Genomic DNA, 18395 nt, shown 5'->3' with positions numbered 1-18395 from the left:
CCATATAAATTTTAGGATTATTTGTTCCATTTCTTTGAAAAAAATGGATGGTACTTTGATAGGAATTGCATTAAATGTGTAGATTGCTTTAGGTAGCATAGACATTTTCACAATATTTATTCTTCCAATCCAGGAGCATGGAACATTTTTCCATTTCTTTGTGTCTTCCTCAATTTCTTTCGTGAGTACTTTATAGTTTTCTGAGTATAGATTCTTAGTCTCTTTGGTTAGGTTTATTCCTAGGTATCTTATAGTTTTGGGTGCAATTGTAAATGGGATGGACTCCTTAATTTCTCTTTCTTCTGTCTTGTTGTTGGTGTAGAGAAATGCAACTGATTTCTGTGCATTGATTTTATATCCTGACACTTTACTGAATTTCTGTACAAGTTCTAGCAGTTTTGGAGTGGAGTCTTTTGGGTTTTCCACATATAATATCATATCGTCTGCGAAGAGTGATAGTTTGACTTCTTCTTTGCCGATTTGGATGCCTTTAATTTCCTTTTGTTGTCTGATTGCTGAGGCTATGACTTCTAGTACTATGTTGAATAGCAGTGGTGATAACGGACATCCCTGCCGTGTTCCTGACCTTAGCGGAAAAGCTTTCAGTTTTTCTCCATTGAGGATGATATTTGCGGTGGGTTTTTCATAGATGGCTTTGATAATATTGAGGTATGTGCCGCCTATCCCTACACTTTGAAGAGTTTTGATCAGGAAGGGATGCTGTACTTTGTCAAATGCTTTTTCAGCATCTATGGAGAGTATCATATGGTTCTTGTTCTTTCTTTTATTAATGTGTTGTATCACATTGATTGATTTGCGGATGTTGAACCAGCCTTGCAGCCCTGGAATAAATCCCACTTGGTCGTGGTGAATAATCCTTTTAATGTACTGTTGAATCCTATTGGCTAGTATTTTGGCGAGAATTTTTGCATCTGTGTTCATCAAGGATATTGGTCTGTAGTTCTCTTTTTTGTTGGGATCCTTGTCTGGTTTTGGGATCAAGGTGATGCTGGCCTCATAAAATGAGTTTGGAAGTTTTCCTTCTATTGCTATTTTTTGGAACAGTTTCAGGAGAATAGGAATTAGTTCTTCTTTAAATGTTTGGTAGAATTCCCCCAGGAAGCCGTCTGGCCCTGGGCTTTTGTTTGTTTGGAGATTTTGATGACTGTTTCAATCTCCTTACTGGTTATGGGTCTGTTCAGGCTTTCTATTTCTTCCTGGTTCAGTTGTGGTAGTTTATATGTCTCTAGGAATGCATCCATTTCTTCCAGATTGTCAAATTTGTTGGCGTAGAGTTGCTCATAGTATGTTCTTATAATTGTCTGTATTTCTTTGGTGTTCGTTGTGATCTCTCCTCTTTCATTCATGATTTTATTTATTTGGGTCCTCTCTCTTTTCTTTTTGATAAGTCTGGCCAGGGGTTTATCAATCTTATTAATTCTTTCAAAGAACCAGCTCCTAGTTTCGTTGATTTGTTCTATTGTTTTTTTGGTTTCTATTTCATTGATTTCTGCTCTGATCTTTATGATTTCTCTTCTCCTGCTGGGTTTAGGGTTTCTGTCTTGTTCTTTCTCCAGCTCCTTTAGGTGTAGGGTTAGGTTGTGTACCTGAGACCTTTCTTGTTTCTTGAGAAAGGCTTGTACCGCTATATATTTTCCTCTCAGGACTGCCTTTGTTGTGTCCCACAGATTCTGAACTGTTGTGTTTTCATTATCATTTGTTTCCATAAATTTTTTCAATTCTTCTTTGATTTCCTGGTTGACCCATTCATTCTTTAGAAGGATGCTGTTTAGTCTCCATGTATTTGGGTTCTTTCCAAATTTCCTCTTGTGATTGAGTTCTAGCTTTAGAGCATTGTGGTCTGAAAATATGCAGGGAATGATCCCAATCTTTTGATACCGGTTGAGACTTGATTTAGGACCAAGAATATGATCTATTCTGGAGAATGTTCCATGTGCACTAGAGAAGAATGTGTATTCTGTTGCTTTGGGATGAAATGTTCTGAATATATCTGTGATGTCCATCTGGTCCAGTGTGTCATTTAAGGCCTTGATTTCCTTGTTGATCTTTTGCTTGGATGATCTGTCCCTTTCAGTGAGGGGAGTGTTAAAATCCCCTACTATTATTGTATTCTTGTCGATGTGTTTCTTTGATTTTGTTATTAATTGGTTTATATAGTTGGCTGCTCCCATGTTAGGGGCATAGATATTTAAAATTGTTAGATCTTCTTGTTGGACAGTTCCTTTGAGTATGATATAGTGTCCTTCCTCATCTCTTATTATAGTCTTTGGCATAAAATCTAATTGATCTGATATAAGGATTGCCACTCCTGCTTTCTTCTGATGTCCATTAGCATGGTAAATTCTTTTCCACCCCCTCACTTTAAACCTGGAGGTGTCTTCGGGTGTAAGATGAGTTTCTTGTAGGCAACATATAGATGGTTTTTGTTTTTTTTTATCCATTCTGATACCCTGTGTCTTTTGATTGGGGCATTTAGCCCATTAACATTCAGGGTAAGTATTGAGAGATATGAATTTAGTGCCATTGTATTGCCTGTAAGGTGACTGTTATTGTATATTGTCTCTGTTTCTTTCTGATCTACTACTTTGAGGGTCTCTCTTTGCTTAGAGGACCCCTTTCAATATTTCCTGTAGAGCTGGTTTGGTATTTGCAAATTCTTTCAGTTTTTGTTTGTCCTGGAAGCTTTTAATCTCTCCTTCTATTTTCAATGATAGCCTAGCTGGATATAGTATTCTTGGCTGCATGTTTTTCTCATTTAGTACTCTGAATATATCATGCCAGCTCTTTCTGGCCTGCCAGGTCTCTGTGGATAAGTCTGCTGCCAATCTAATATTTTTACCATTGTACGTTACAGACTTCTTTTCCCGGGCTGCTTTCAGGATCTTTTCTTTGTCACTAAGACTTGTCAATTTTACTATTAGGTGACGGGGTGTAGACCTATTCTTATTGATTTTGAGGGGGGTTCTCTGAACCTCCTGGATTTTGATGCTTGTTCCCTTTGCCATATTGGGGAAATTCTCTCCAATAATTCTCTCCAATATACCTTCTGCTCCCCTCTCTGTTTCCTCTTCTTCTGGAATCCCAATTATTCTAATGTTGTTTCGTCTTATGGTGTCACTTATCTCTCGAATTCTCCCCTCGTGGTCCAGTAGCTGTTTGTCCCTCTTTTGCTCAGCTTCTTTATTCTCTGTCATTTGGTCTTCTATATCGCTAATTCTTTCTTCTGCCTCATTTATCCTAGCAGTGAGAGCCTCCATTTTTGATTGCACCTCATTAATAGCTTTTTTGATTTCAACTTGGTTAGATTTTAGTTCTTTTATTTCTCCAGAAAGGGCTTTTATATCTCCTGAGACGGTTGCTTTAATATCTTCCATGCCTTTTTCAAGCCCGGCTAGAACCTTGAGAATCATCATTCTGAACTCTATATCTGACATATTACCAATGTCTGTATTGATTAGGTCCCTAGCCTTTGGTATTGCCTCTTGTTCTTTTTTTTGTTGTGAATTTTTCCGCCTTGTCATTTTGTCCAGATAAGAGTTTATGAAGGAGCAAGTAAAATACTAAAAGGGTGGCAACAACCCCAGGAAAATATGCTTTAGCCAAATCAGAAGAGATCCCGAATTGTGAGGGGGGAGAAAGGGGATAAAAAGGGCTTCAGAAAGAAAGAAAAAAAAAACTATTAAAAAAAAGAAAGCCGATAAAGAAAAAATATAAAAAGAGGAAAAAATATATATATATTAGATAAACTATTTAAAAAACGTTAAAAAAAGAAAACGGTAAAAGTTAAAAAAAATTTAGCAGAAGAAGAGAAAAAGAAAAAAAAATTGAAAAAGAAAAAAAAAATTAAATTAACTGCAAGGCTAAAAAATCATGGGGAGAAAGCCATGAGTTCCGTGCTTTGCTTTCTTCTCCTCTGGAATTCCGACGTTCTCCTTGGTAGGTGAACTTGGTCCTGGCTGGGTTTCCCGTAGATCTTCTGGGGGAGGGGCCCGTTGTAGTGATTCTCAAGCGTCTTTGCCCCAGGCGGAGTTGCACCGCCCTTACCCGGGGCCGCGCTGAGTCATCCGCTTGGGTTCGCTTTTGTTCCCTGAGCGCTCTCCGTAGAGTCAGGAGGACGGGAATAAAGATGGCGGCCTCCCGGTCTCTGGCCCGGAGGAGCCGAGAGCCCGGGGCCCCACTCCTCAGTGCGCCCTCAGAGAACAGCGCCAAATGACTCCCATCACCCTGGCCTCCGGCCGCGCTCCGAGCTGACCGAGCCTGCGACCGGTTCAAGGCAACCCTGAGCTGAGAGTCACTCCTCGGCTCTGTCTCTGCAGCCGGCTTCCCCGTTCTAATACCGGTAAGTTCTGCGACACTCAGACACCCCCGATCCTTCTGCGACCCTGCGGGACCTGAGGCCGCGCTGACCCCGCCTGGGCTTCACCCCAGTTAAGCCTCTGGAGCGATGTCCCTCAGCGGAACAGACTTTTAAAAGTCCTGATTTTGCTCCGTTGCTCTGCCGCTCGCCGGGAGCCGGCCCCTCCCCCCGCGGTCTATCTTCCCGTCGCTTTGGATTCACTTCTCCGCCAGTCCTACCTTGCAGAAAGTGGTTGATTTTCTGTTTCTAGAATTGCTGTTCTTCTTCTCTTCAATCTCCCGTTGGATTTGTAGGTGTTTGCAATCTTTAGATAAGCTATTTAGCTGATCTCCCGCTACCCGAAGTAGTCTCAGCCTGCTACTTCTCCGCCATCTTGACTCTGTTCTCAGTAGTTTTCCTATTCTTACCCAGGAGATTCAGATTGCAAGGTGGTGCTGCATGTGTGCTGCTTCCTGAAGACTAAGGTCCTATTTATTTTTGAACATTTTAACCTTTATTTTGTGGAATTTAAGAAACAAAACATGAACGTAGGGGAAGGGAAAGAAAAATAAAATAAGATGAAAACCCAGAAATTGCACTACTAAGATACCCCAAAGATACAGGTGTAGTGAGATGAAGGGGCACCTGAACCCCAATGTTCATAGCAGCAATGTCTACAATAGTCAAATTGTGGAAGGAGCCAAGATGTCCTTTAACAGATGAATTGGTAAAGACGATGTGGTTTATATATGCAATGGAATATTACTCAGCCATCAGGAAGGATGGATACTTATCATTCACATCAACATAGATGGAACTGGAGGGTATTATGTTATGTGAAATAAGTCAATTGGAGAAAGATAAACATATAGTTTCACTCATATGTGGAATATAAGAAATAGCACAAAGGATCATAGGAGAAAGGAGGGAAAACTGAAGGGGAAGTCATCAGAGAGGGAGAAAAACCATGATAGACTATTAACTACAGGAAACAAACTGAGGTTGCTGGAGGGACTGTGGATGGGGGATGGAGTAACAGGGTGGTGGGATTGGGTAAGGCATATGATGTGATGAGCAGTGGGTGTCATATGCAACTGATGAATTGTTGAACACTACATATGAAACTAAGGATGTATTATGTGTTGGCTAATTGAATTTAATTAAAAAAATAAGATGAAAACATAGAGGGAGGCAAATCATAAGAGACTCAACTCTAGGAAACAAACTGAGGGCTGCTGAAGGGAATTCTATCCCTGAAACTAATAATACAGGGTATGTTAATTTAAGCAAAAAAATTTAAAAATTTAACCTTTATTTTACAATAATTTCAGACTTACAAAAAGGGTACAAGAATAGAAAAAAAATGTACACCCCACTTGCCCAAATGTTAGCATCTCATGTAAGTACAGTGCAACGGTAAAAACTAGGAAGTTAACATTGGTGCAGTGCTATGAACTGATCTACAGCCTTGATTCACATTTCATTAATTGTCCCACTAATTCTTTTTTTTTTCTGTGGCAGGACCCCATTTAATATACCACCTTAAAAGTTTTTAAAATGGGGAGCTATTGCAGGCTTCTGGATGCAGGTGATGGGCTCAGGACATGTTACCCCCAAATACAGCACTTCGGCGCATTGAAGATCTTAAGCCTAAGGAGTTTGAGAAAATGGTGAAGCAGGAAGGACACTCTGATCACCCCCAACCCCCTACCCAGAGCCGTTCTTCCTTGAAAACAGAAGACAAATCGCCCATGTGAAAGGAAACTTCCATGTACCAGGAAGAGGGAGGACATCCTTATCCCCAGAGATGGGGGATAAGGCTGTATAAGCAAACCTTGTTTTTTCTCCACCGTTTATTACTTACTCCTAGTCTGAACCCCTTGTCTTGTTCATTCTTCACACATTTACTGTTTCTTTGTCTACAGGGTATATAAGCTTTTTGTTCTGGCCACTTCTTCATATCCTCATTTTCTTGTGATGCCTCCCATGCATATATAAACTGTCAATAAAACCTGTATGCTTTTCTTCTATTAGTTTAATTCTTAGGCCCAACCGGAGACCCCAATAGGGCTGAAGGGAATTTTTTCCTGCCCCAAATGAGCAACACCTAACCCTCAGGGGTCTTCAGGATTAATTTCTGAATAAGGGTCAGAGTTTATTCCCCCCTCACAGGGAAGCTAATATTACCTCACAAAGGTCTACTAGGGTCACACCAAGATAGCAAGAGCTAGTGCCAAGGCCTGCAGGTACAGTGGGATCCAGCCAGCAGAAATCTGTGGTGATAAAGGAGGCAGGAGAGTAAAGAGAACCAACTCTGAAGGAGGCACAGGGAATAGTTGATGGCTGGGTTAGACAGTTAGAACCCACGATAGGTAAGTAGAATATATCAAACCCTGTTCCATATCCTGATTCCTAATATTCCAGTTCAAATACAACTTCCTCTGTAAGTCTTCAGTTCACACCAATGACATTTCTCTGTCCAATATATTTCTTACCACATAGCACTGTAAAGCTCTGTTCTGGGGGCTTTCTTCCTAATAGTTATGAAGGCAGGGAGAGGGTCTTGTCCATCTTGCAGGTGTTTAGAAATTACACTTGCCTGCATAATGGAAGAATGAAGTAGGTATCATAAATGTGTGGAAAATGTACAGACCTGAATGAGAGTTGAGCACCCATGCAGGGAGATTTCCTGGGTTGGTCCTCTGGTCGGATTGGGGGCAGAGCCTTGAAAGGCTGAGGTCTCAATCTCTGCTTAACTTGGGCAAGCCTACAGGGCAAGGGGCACTGCGGGAGGGTGAGTGTGTTGCAGTCTGACTCCAACCCCATCCTGGCAGGTGCAGTGGATAGGAGGTTTCCGAGGCTGCAAGATGGGAGTTGGATGCTGGAGGAACCCTCTGTGGCTGTTGACTGCCCTGGTCCTGGCAGCCAGACTAGGTCATTTTCAAAGATGGGAAGGCTTCCAGGAGAAGTCCATGAGCAAGGCAAATATGAATTCAACGCTCCAGTTCTTCATGGAAACCTACAACAATGCTAGCAATGACACCTATTTATTTCAAGTTGACAAGCTACTTCGAAGTCAGATGCAGGTTTGTGCCTCAGTTTCTCTGGATGTGGGCAATGTCCACAATGTCCCAGAGAGAACCAAGTGATGGTTTCACCAAGGTTGGGGGGAGGCTTCATTTGGGATGAGCATGCTTTGGAGTGATTTGGACCCCAGACTTGCCTTTACCATACTTTCAAAAAGTTTGCCGAATGGCTGGAATGAAACCTTAACTCTGTTACTCTTGGTCTGAAGTAAAAACAGTTTCTGAGGTTCTCAACTATTCTTTCTTGAAAAGAATTGCCTTTTGCTCTGAAATTAGTCCTACCAGAGTGACAACCAATGAGGATGACTTCGTTTCCTTTAATAGTCTGCTTTGGTGAAATATAAACATTTTCTGTAGGTTCCCCCTCAACATAGTCTTTCAGTGTCCAGGGCTGTAAAGTCTCAGCTTCCTAGTTGTATTCTAAAGGAATCCGGAATTGCATAGGGCATATTTTTGGGCGAAAGGGAGAAGGGGGAGTGAGGAACAGACTTCAACCAGATCATCTCTCTTTTTATGTGTTTTGCACACAAAGTTTCTTTGAAATACACCAATCGAAGATGACAAGGAAAGAAAAGTTGTTTGAAAACGACTTTCGTGGGTCCAACTTCCCTTTAAGTTTACATAGTAAACAATATGTAAGTTAGAGCAGAGGCAATAGCACATTTTAGTTCAATTAAACTGATTTTGGGGGAAAAATGACAGGAGTAAAGGTCTCTGGCCAGAAGAGAGAGGCAGGAGGCAGTGGAAACAGGAGAAACCAGCATGGCTGGGGCACAGAAAGGGGCAGGCAGTGTTAGTGTGACACAAAGCAGGCCTGACATCATAGTGTGGACATCAGTCTGTCCCTGTTTCAGTCACATACTCTTGCCCCAAGATGGTGGCTCATGTGGCCCACGAACACTGAGGTGACTTGGCCACAAGGTGGCGGCTATTGACCAAAGTTCTTGCCAAGTTGGCTTGCTCTCCCAGGTCCATGTTCCCAAGGATAAATCCGAGACTCCCAGGAGGGCTGCCTTGTGCAGTCAGTCCATTATCATTAACAATTAACTCTAGAAGAATAGTTTATGAACTATTAATGCCATTCAGATGGATAAAGGAACAGAGTGTGTGTGCCCCTTGGAAGCCAGGGGACCTAGGTCCTTCCGCCGCATGATGGTGTGTGTCCTAATACCTCACAGAGGGGTATAGGATGAGGTCCTGATGTGCTACATGCACCCAGGTTCCAGGTCCCTCTCATTGCGAGATCTATGTCAAGAGCCATTCATACTCTCCAGGCCTGTTTCCTCACCTGCAAGTGGACAGGATAAGAGTGAAGTAGCACTCATGAAAATATTTGTATGAGTATGATGATACCTCTTATTACCTAGCAATCCAGTCTAATAATGAATACAAAAACACTTTGCACACTGGAATGTCAGTAAAATTTATGGCCAGTGTTTTAGATTTTTCATATCTATGGAGTATACTGTGCGAAAGCCCTGCAAGATGCCAACACCTGGATGGAACTGTCCTTTGATGAAGATAAAGGAGCCCTGCATCCTGAGGTTCTTCAGGTGGCAGATGCTGGGACCAGGATGGCCATAATGCCCTCAAGCCTCCCTCTCCTGCAACCACCCTGAGTTTTTCTGGGGCAGTTTCCTCGAGAGGGCAGTGTGGGCGCTCTCTCCCTCTACCACCACCAGGGAGAGTACAAAGCCCTCTCTTTTGGTTTGACCCTGATGAAGGGACAAGGAAGCAGGGAACTTCCAGGAGCTTCTCCCCTCCCCAGGGTAGAGCTCTCTTTCCCACGTGTTGACTTGAGGGACCCAGGCATTTCCAGTAGAGGACATGAATCCCCAAAGCATTTGTTGGAGTTCCACTGCAAGGTATGGGTCCTGCCACAAAGGGCTTTCCCAGTCTCCCTGCCTTCAGAGTACTTACAGCCTGGGACTCGATCATGAATGAAACAAGACAGAGCCCAGCAGCCGGAAATAGCCCTAGTGTGTGTTCTCCATGGTTTACACATTCACTGTTTGCGTACAGCCTAGGAGGAAATTGGCATTGTTCTCCCCATTCTCTAGATGAGGAAACTGAGTCAGGGAGGTGGCAGGGCTTGGCCAAGGAGAAAGAGTTGGCAGGGGTAAAGCCAGAACTCGAGCACAATTCTTCTGTCTTCTGTTCCATTGCTTTCCTATCTCCATAGCTGCTTCAGAGTAATGGTCCCCACACTTTGTTAAAACACTTAATAATTCCTTATAGTTTATTTTAAAATTTGCTTTGTGCATTCAGTAAAATACATGCTTCTCTGTAGCGCATGCAACAACTCCTTGAGCTGGCCCAATTATTATCCGGACTCTGTAGCTGAAGAAAGGGAGGCTGCTGGGCATTTGCTCAAGGGTGCAGTGCTGGTAGGAGGGAAACAAATGCCCCAAATCAAATCAGTTTCTATGCCTCTGTTTTTTAGCTGTGCTGCTAAATTGCTTTCCTTCGGGTTGGCTGGGAAGGAAAGTAGAGAGGGAGGACATGGGTGAAGCCAAGGGACAAGATGCACCCCAATGCATTCTGGGGATCATGTGTATAGATATGGGGGTATTCTGGGGCTTCCGGGCAACCAAACTCAATGCCTTGCCAGTCCTTCATCCTGAGGATGCAAGGGAGACAGGTGAGAAGCCCTCTATGGCTGCAAAAGCGAAGGCAGCCCAGAGCAAGGGGAAGGACTCTGCACATGCTGAGGGCCAACCAAGGGCTTCAGCTAATACTGTGCATCCTCCCTCTGGGAGAGGAGGGAGACGTGCTTTTAGTGTATGAGCTCTGGAAACAGGGAGTGTAGGTCCTGGGGCTTCATGGCCTAGCTTTTCCTGGAGAAGTCCAGCAACTGGATGCTGGGAGCCGACACTAACCGTGCCGCTCTTTCTCGGTAGCTCACAACTGGAGTGGAATATATGATATCTGTGAAGATTAGCCGGACCAAATGCAAAAGAAACAGCACAAGAAATTCATGCCCCATTCAAAGCAAAAAGAAGCTGAAAAAGGTGTGTGGTGATAGTAATTTGAGCAGGGACTTGTGATCAAAGAGGGAAAAGTAAAATTTTAAAAAGTATTTGGACATCGACAGCTTTTCTAACTGTATGGATATGGGCTTTCAGGCTGCCCAATGCCATTGGAGGTGTCCAGAGGTGGGAGGAAGGTTCTCTGATTGGGCAGTCTCTTCACCCTGAGCTTCCCTGACTGCAGGCCTCCATTCTCTTCCCCTGGCAGTCCTGCCCCTGACCTCAGGTGGAAACGGTTTACTTTCCCTGGGGCTTTGCTCTGGTCTTGGCTCATACTCTCTGTGTCCCTGGGAATTGTCTAGTTTCCTTCTTGTCTTCCAACCTCTGCTCATCTTTTCTGGCTTTTCCCAGTCCCTTCTGGTGCAACCACCCACAAGCTGGTGTAGACACAAGGGACACTCTGTTCCTGAGTGCAGAAGCAGGAGGACAGTGGGCAATGCTGCTACCACAGGCTGTCCTGCCTGGATTTCATCCCAGAATTCTGTTGGGCTGTAGGCTCCAGGTGCACCTGTTCCGGGTCCCAAGTGACTGGACAGGGGGTGTCCAGGGTGACATCGCTGTTCAGGCTGACCCCATTCTGCCCAACCATGTGACTGCAGACTTGGGGACTGGTCCAGATTCTCCCAGATAAAAGCTTGTTGGGGGCAGGAGCTTTTTGTTCACCTTCAAAAAATATTTCCCTGAAAGCTGTTTTCTTTCTCCTTCCACAGAGTTTCATTTGTGATTTTTTGGTGTACACCGTGCCCTGGATGAACTATTACCAACTCTGGAACAACTCTTGTCTGGAGGCTTGAATGCACTGGTGCAAAGATATTTGATGAAAACTTAGATGGTCATACTGTGCACTTTCTATTAGACTTCTAAGTGCCTCTACCCCCTCAACAGAGTCTCCATACACCTGCTCACACTTGTGCACACATGCACACTCACACATGTGTACATGCACACTCACAACACACTCATGCACAGGCATAACCACACATATGCAGTCACACACTCACATTCATGTACATGCTCACATGTTCACACACACACACTTACTCATGCACATATTCAGTGGCCCTTAGCGGGGTGGCTGCAATTTGAACAGAAGGATGTTAAGTCTTTGGGGGAAACAGAGTTTTTCTACTTCAGTGCATGTCTCTGAGGTTTGTTGTGATTCAGGCACATTCTGACCCCTGGCCTGTGCTTGCAGGAGCTATGTTTCTTCCCCATACTCTCTGTGACTTACACATCTTTGTGAGTGTGGCTGAATTCCCTAAGTTCACTAGTCCAGTAACTCAGTAGAAAGACCCTCAGGACTCAACACATAGTTGTACTCACAGCTATGACTTATTACAGTGAAGGGGGATAAGATAAAACCAGCAAAGGGAAAAGGCTAATGTGGAAAAGTTCCAGGGAATGAGGTGCAGGTTTCCAGAGTCCTTTCCAGGTGCAGTCAGATGGTATGCACTTAATTCCCCAGTAGTGAGTTGTGATAACATGTGTGAGATGTTTGTTCCCAGGGAAGCTCATTAAAGACTCAGTGTCATGGGTTTTCCCTGGAGCTGCACACATAGGCAGCCTCTGCCTAGGATGTGTCCAAGCTTCAGACTCCCAGAAAGAAAAACATGTATTCAGTATAAATCACATTGTATAAATAGTATAGACACAATGAGGTCCTCTCATCACTTAGAGATAGTTTTATATCAGAGTAGGGAACTGTTTGCCATCCATGTTCCCACACTTCAACCAAGGCCAACTTTACAAGTGGGGTTTTCCAAAGACAGCATTCTGGGCTGGCTGTGTGATCTCTTTTCTTCACAGAGAGTTCCTGAGCCTCCTAAGTGCTCACTGCTAGAGGAATAAGACCTATGGTGTTTTCCCTTATGTAACTCATAGTTGAGCAGATTAGGTGTACACTAGACCAGAAATGGGGAGCAGATGAACAGTGAGAACGTCCTCAGTGACCAGACCCACCAGCACACTTATAATGGTGGCTCGAGAGAGGATTTGCAAAGAGAAAGAGTAAACACACAAATAAGAACCTCAGATTCACCTGAGTGACTTGAGAGAGAAGGGAGAGCAGAGCTGCAGTGTTAGAGGTGGTGAAATTTTCATGCAAGAGAGAAGGCAGAAGCATCCAGTTTAGCAACTCTAATGTCACTGAGGGCTGAGTGGGTGACTTGCATGGGCTTGCTATCCTCACTTTCTCATTTGGTTATCATAACAAATGATAACCTATGAAATAGCAACTCTCACCTTCATGTTAGAGATAAAGAGTCTCTCTCCAGATCCTACCATCCTAGCTGAGTTTGACCTGTTGGTTGAGCTTTTACAAATGGAATCATACAGTATATATTCTTTTGTTTTTGGCTTCTTTCATTCAACATATTTCTGAATTTTTTCATGTTGTGTATAATTGTAGCTCACTTTAAGATTGTGTAGAATTCTATTTTGTGATTATACCACACTATATTTATCCATTCTACTGATAATGAAATTTATGGTAGTTTTTAGTTTCTAAAGAATAATAGATATTAAGAATAAATATGCATGTGTGTGTCTAGGGAGACATATGCATGAGTTTCTGTGGAGCATACAGCTAAGAGTGGAATCATGGATAATAGGATATGTGTACATTCAGCTTTAGCTAATTTACTCAAGATTTTTTTAATATTTTCAAATTTTTTACTTAATTTACCTCTCTAATGCTATTTAATTATTGATTTAAACCTTGTTTGGCTTCTAAGTTCTTACTTTTTAAAATATCTTTTGGTTATATGACCTAATTGTTTTATTTGTAGCTTTATTTTATGTAATTTCAAATAATACTTTATTCTTTTGATAATATTTTACTAAACTTTATAAGTTGCTTTGAATTTTTAAAGTGAACTCTTCCTGCCCTACCCATTTGCTTTGCTTTTATGAATGGCAGCTAAGAAGGATAGGCACAAGGTAAGCCTCTGTGATGGGAGAGGGGAGTCTAGTCCCTGATGTCTAAGAGACCCAAGACAGATATCCTTATAAGAGAGAGGCAGAGAAGGATTTAGCAGAGAATCATGGAAGAGAAGGTGTGCGATAACAGAGGCAGAGAGGGTAGTGATTTGGCCACAGCCCAGCAAAGCCAGGAGCCACCAGAGGCTGGAAAAAGAAAAGAACAGATTCTCACCTAGAGCCTCTGTGGGGATCACAGTCCTGCCAACACCTTTGATTTCAGACTTTGTGGTTCCAGAACTGTATGAGAACAAGTCTTTACAGTTTGAGGTCAGCAAGTTTGTGGACATTTGACAGCAGCTATAGGAAGCTTATACTCTGTGTTTCCTTTTTGCTTTGTCTCAGACTTGGTGATGAAGAAGGGGGAAACCTAGAAATGACAATAGGGGCAGATAAAAAAAATCTCAGGAAAAACCTGCTCTCTCTGGCCAAAAGGTCAGGATGGGGTACCCCATTGGAACAGAGAACATTTAGATAAGTGCTTTACTCCCCACAAATACTAAAGGAAAAAATGAGGCTCTACAATCCCTTGACCCCCGGCAAAGGCTGAGTAGGGAAAGTAGATTTTCAACCTCTTGAGACTGTAATGAGGAGCCCAATACTCATGTTGAAATGGTGTCAGAGAAAGCCAAGTAGGGTGCAGAGCTTTCACCTCATTGAGTGTCAACACCCCTCCCACCCCCCACACACATTCCCTGTGGTGATAGTGGAGGCTACATAGAGAGTCTAGAGTTCTGTTTTTCCCCACTGAGCCTGGGTCGGGGGTGGGGCAGAAGGCTGAGTTCCCATCCCATCCAGCTGTGATGAGGAATCTCCCTGACCTGTGTCAACAGAGGCTGAATGAGGAACCTAGCCTTCAGTCCCCACTTGGCAGTGATGAGATGGTGTTCCTCTTCCCTATATAGCACTGTCAGAGGAGGCCTACTAAGAGACATATAAGTGGGATCTAGAAGTACAATATGAAAACATCCAGGTTTTAATAGAAAATCACTTGTCCTACTAAGAATGAGTAAAATGTCAACTTAAATGAGAAAAGAAAAGGAACAGATGCTAACATAGAGATGAGACAGATCTTAAAATCATCTGATAAGGATTGTGGAAGAAGCGAAGATATTCTTTAACAGATGAATGGATAAAGAAGATGCGGTTCATACATACAAAGGAATATTACTCAGCCATCAGAAAGGATGGATACCCACCATTTGATAAGGATTTTAAAGCAGTCATCATAAAAAGGCTGCAATGATCAATTATCAACATGCCTCAAACAAATGAGCAAATGGGAAGTCTCAGCTAAAATACAGACAATCTCAGCAAAGAAGTAGAAGATGTAAAGAAAAAAACAGGTGGAAATATTAGAATTGAAAAGTGAAATAACTGAATTAAATGTGTGGGCTCACTAGTGGAATGGAAGGGATAAAGGAAAAAAAATAAATGAAGCAGAAGTGAGAATAATAGAAACTATCCAATCTGAATAATACTGAGAAAGTCAACTGAGTAGAAAAGAACAGAGCCTCAGAAATTCCTGAAACTATTACAAAATATCCAACACACTGGAATTGCAGAAAGAGAGGAGAAAGGGGGACTAAAAAACTATTTGAAGGGGTGGCGGGTGGAAGGTTGGGGGAAGCAGGTGGTGAGTATTAGAGAGGGCACGGATTGCATGGAGCACTGGGTGTGGTGCAAAAACAATGAATACTGTTATGCTGAAAAGAAATAAAAAAAACTATTTGAAGAAATCAAGATTGATCACTTTTCAAATTTGGCAAAAGACATAAACGTATAGTATCAAAGTGAATGTATATTACTTAAATGTATATTACTAAAGTGAGTAAATACTAAACAGGATAAACCCAATGAGATCTACAGCAAAATGCATCAGAGTTAAACTTCTGAAATTTAAAGATAAAGAAAACAATCTTGAAAGCAGTGAAAGAGAAATGGCACCTTACCTATAGGGGGAAAACCCCAATTTGAATGACAACAGATTTCTCATAATAAACCATGGAGACTAGAAGTGTTACAATGTTTTTTAGGAGCCAAAAGAAAAGGAAACTGTCAATCCAGAATCCTATATCCACCAAAAATATCCCTCAGGAATAAAGGGGAAATAAGCCATTCTCACATGGAAGAAAACTAGAGAATTTGCACCAGAAGACCCACATTAAAATAACAGCTAAAAGAAGTTCTCTAAATATAAAGGAATTTTTTTTTAAAAAGGATCTTAAAGGATCAGAAAAGAAAAAATTAAAAAGTAAAAATATAGGTACATACAATAAGATTTCTTTCTCTTGAGTTTTCTAAATTATGTCTGATGGTTAAAGCAAAAATATATCATTTTCTGATGTGGTTCCCAATGTATATAGAAGAAATATTTAGGACATTTGTAAATGAGGAATAATAAAGGGGTGTAAAGGGAGGTAAACTCTACATTTCATTCAAACTGGTAAGATATCAGCACCAGTAGACTGACAAGTTATGTATTTATAATGTCATATCTCGAGCAACCACCTAGAAGGCTGTGCAAAGAGATATACTCACAAAGAGTATAGATACATAAAAATGGAATTTTTAAACAAATGTTTAAGTAACTCACAGGAAGGAAGAATAAATAAAACAGAAACAAAACACAGAGAGAGGAAAAAATAAAATAAGAGACCTAATTCCTTTCAGCAATTACATTGAACGTGCAAGCTACAGTAAATGGTCTAAATAAGACAATTAAAAGACAGAGATTGGTGAAGTGGATTAAATAAAACATGACCCAACTAAATGTTATCTACAAGAAACTTACTTCAAATATAATGATATGTGTGAGTTGAAAGTGAAAAGATGATAAAGTTATGTGAACATTAGAAGAAAGCGAGAGATGGGGTACCTGGGTGGCTCTGGGTTAAAGCCTCTGCCTTTGGCTCAGGTCATGATCCCAGGGTCCTGGGATCGAGCCCTGCATCGGGGTCTGTGCTCGGCAGGGAGCCTGCCTCCTCCTCTCTGCCTGCCTTTCTGTCTACTTGCAATCTCTGTCTGTCAAATAAATAAATAAAATCTTTAAAAAAAATAAAAATAAATAAAAAGTAGAAAATAAATTCCCACCTGGAGAACTAAAAAAAAAATAAAGAAGAAAGTAAGAGAAGCTATATTAATATCAGATAAAGTAGACCTCAGAGAAAGAAAATTACCAGGGAGGGACATTACATAATGATAGATCCTTTGGAAAATAGTTTGGCAGTTTCTTTTTCAAAAAGAGAAAGTCCAAAAATATACTTTACTATATGGTGCAGCAATTGTACTCCTCAGAATTTAACCCGGAGAAATGAAAACTTACATCCACACAAAACCTCATACATGATTGTTCACAGAAACTTTATTTGTAAAAGCTGAAAACAACAAACACATCCTAAAATAGGTAAATAATTAAACAAACTATGATGGTATCGTATGCCATGGAATACTAGTCAACAATTAAAAGAAACAAGTTACTGATAGCATGAAACACACTGGATGGATTCCAAGGGCATCGTCACAAATATCAAAAGGTCACATACTTGATTCCATTTATATATCGTTCTCAAAATGGTGCAACCAAGAGAGAATAAATTAGTGGCTTCAAGGAGTTTCAGATGGTGAGGAAAGGGAGTTGTGACTCTATAGGGGTTAGTTCAGAGCAACTTCGTGGTGACAGTATAGTTCTATAACTTGATTGTGATTACAGTCACACAAATCTACACATATGACAAAATGACACACATGCAAACTATAACAGTGTCAATTTCCTGCTTGTGATATTTTTCTGTGACTACAAAAGATGTGACCATGCAAGGAAAATAAATGAAGCATACAAGAGACCTCTCTGTACTATCTTATAAGTGTCTTCTTTTTGTTGTTTCAAAATAAATTTAAAAAACTTGGCCTGAGAAATCCAAAAGATCAATGGACATAATTGTTCTACCTTTCTTTTATTCTACCCCAGGTTAATAAACTTTGCCTTCAGACAAAGCAGCCAAAACACCAGCAAAGAGTTGTATGACTGATTAATATTAAAGTATTAATGCTACTGCCAGCATTCTTACTAATCATTACCATCCATTTGAATATTTGTTTTGTTAAGTAGTTTACATGCACTATCATCATTGATATTTATAACTACCCCAAGAAATAGGTACCGTTATTTTCGATTAAAGATGAGGAAACTGGGGGCACCTGGGTGGCTCAGGGCGTTAAGCCGCTGCCTTCGGCTCAGGTCATGATCTCAGGGTCCTGGGATCGAGTCCCACATTGGGCTCTCTGCTCAGCAGGGAGCTTGCTTCCCTCTCTCTCTCTCTCTCTGTCTGCCTCTCCATCTACTTGTGATCTCCCTCTGTCAAATAAATAAATAAAATCTGAAAAAAAAAAAAAGATGAGGAAACTGTTAACATTTTCCTGAATAGTTCATGGAGGGGAGTTTTATCTGAGCACCACCTGGAATGGGGTCTTGAGCATTCCAGAACTTTGGTAGGAAGTGTAGGAGGCAAAAATATTTTTCTTTCAAAGCTCCCAGCTCTATCTGGTAGAGACTTGATGTGTCTATTTTGAATCCCTGTACACAGTCCACATGTAGAAAGAGTACCCTGTTGACACTTTGCCTTTATCCTCCCATGTCTTATCTTACTGTGCATGTCACCTCCAAATGCAGCACCTATGCCCCTTCATCTCTGGCTGCCTGCTCTGCCCTCAAGCCACCCCATACCAGTGGTTTCGGGGAATTAATTTCTCCTAGGAGTTTTATGCAGCCAATGACTAACTGGGCTATAGCATAAATACCTTACTCCCTCTCCCTTCAGGTAGATATGTGTGTGTGTGTGTGTGTGTGTGTAAGAGAAAGTTGTGAGTGTGTGTTCACGTGCATGTGTATTTTATAATGTCCCTAGAGTTCCCCAGTAGCATTAAACCATAAGGCTTTTTCCTCAG

The 18395-nt window shown here is 41.6% G+C and overlaps 1 protein-coding gene across 1 annotated transcript; it reads left to right on the top strand.

Annotated features, from left to right (window-relative positions):
- The first annotated feature begins 6589 nt into the window (after window positions 1-6589).
- CSTL1 (cystatin like 1) lies at window positions 6590-11575 on the top strand. The gene is made up of 4 exons (XM_047746743.1): window positions 6590-6729; window positions 7192-7443; window positions 10344-10454; window positions 11183-11575. The coding sequence occupies exons 2-4, from the start codon at window positions 7225-7227 to the stop codon at window positions 11264-11266; spliced, it is 414 nt and encodes a 137-aa protein (XP_047602699.1). The 5' UTR covers window positions 6590-6729; window positions 7192-7224; the 3' UTR covers window positions 11267-11575.
- Window positions 11576-18395: the final 6820 nt, after the last annotated feature.

The sequence above is a fragment of the Lutra lutra genome, chromosome 9, assembly GCF_902655055.1.
Source record: "Lutra lutra chromosome 9, mLutLut1.2, whole genome shotgun sequence".
NCBI classification, from domain to species: domain Eukaryota; kingdom Metazoa; phylum Chordata; class Mammalia; order Carnivora; family Mustelidae; genus Lutra; species Lutra lutra.
The sequence above is the reverse complement of the archived record's forward strand: the minus strand, read 5'-3'. Positions and strand labels throughout refer to the sequence as shown.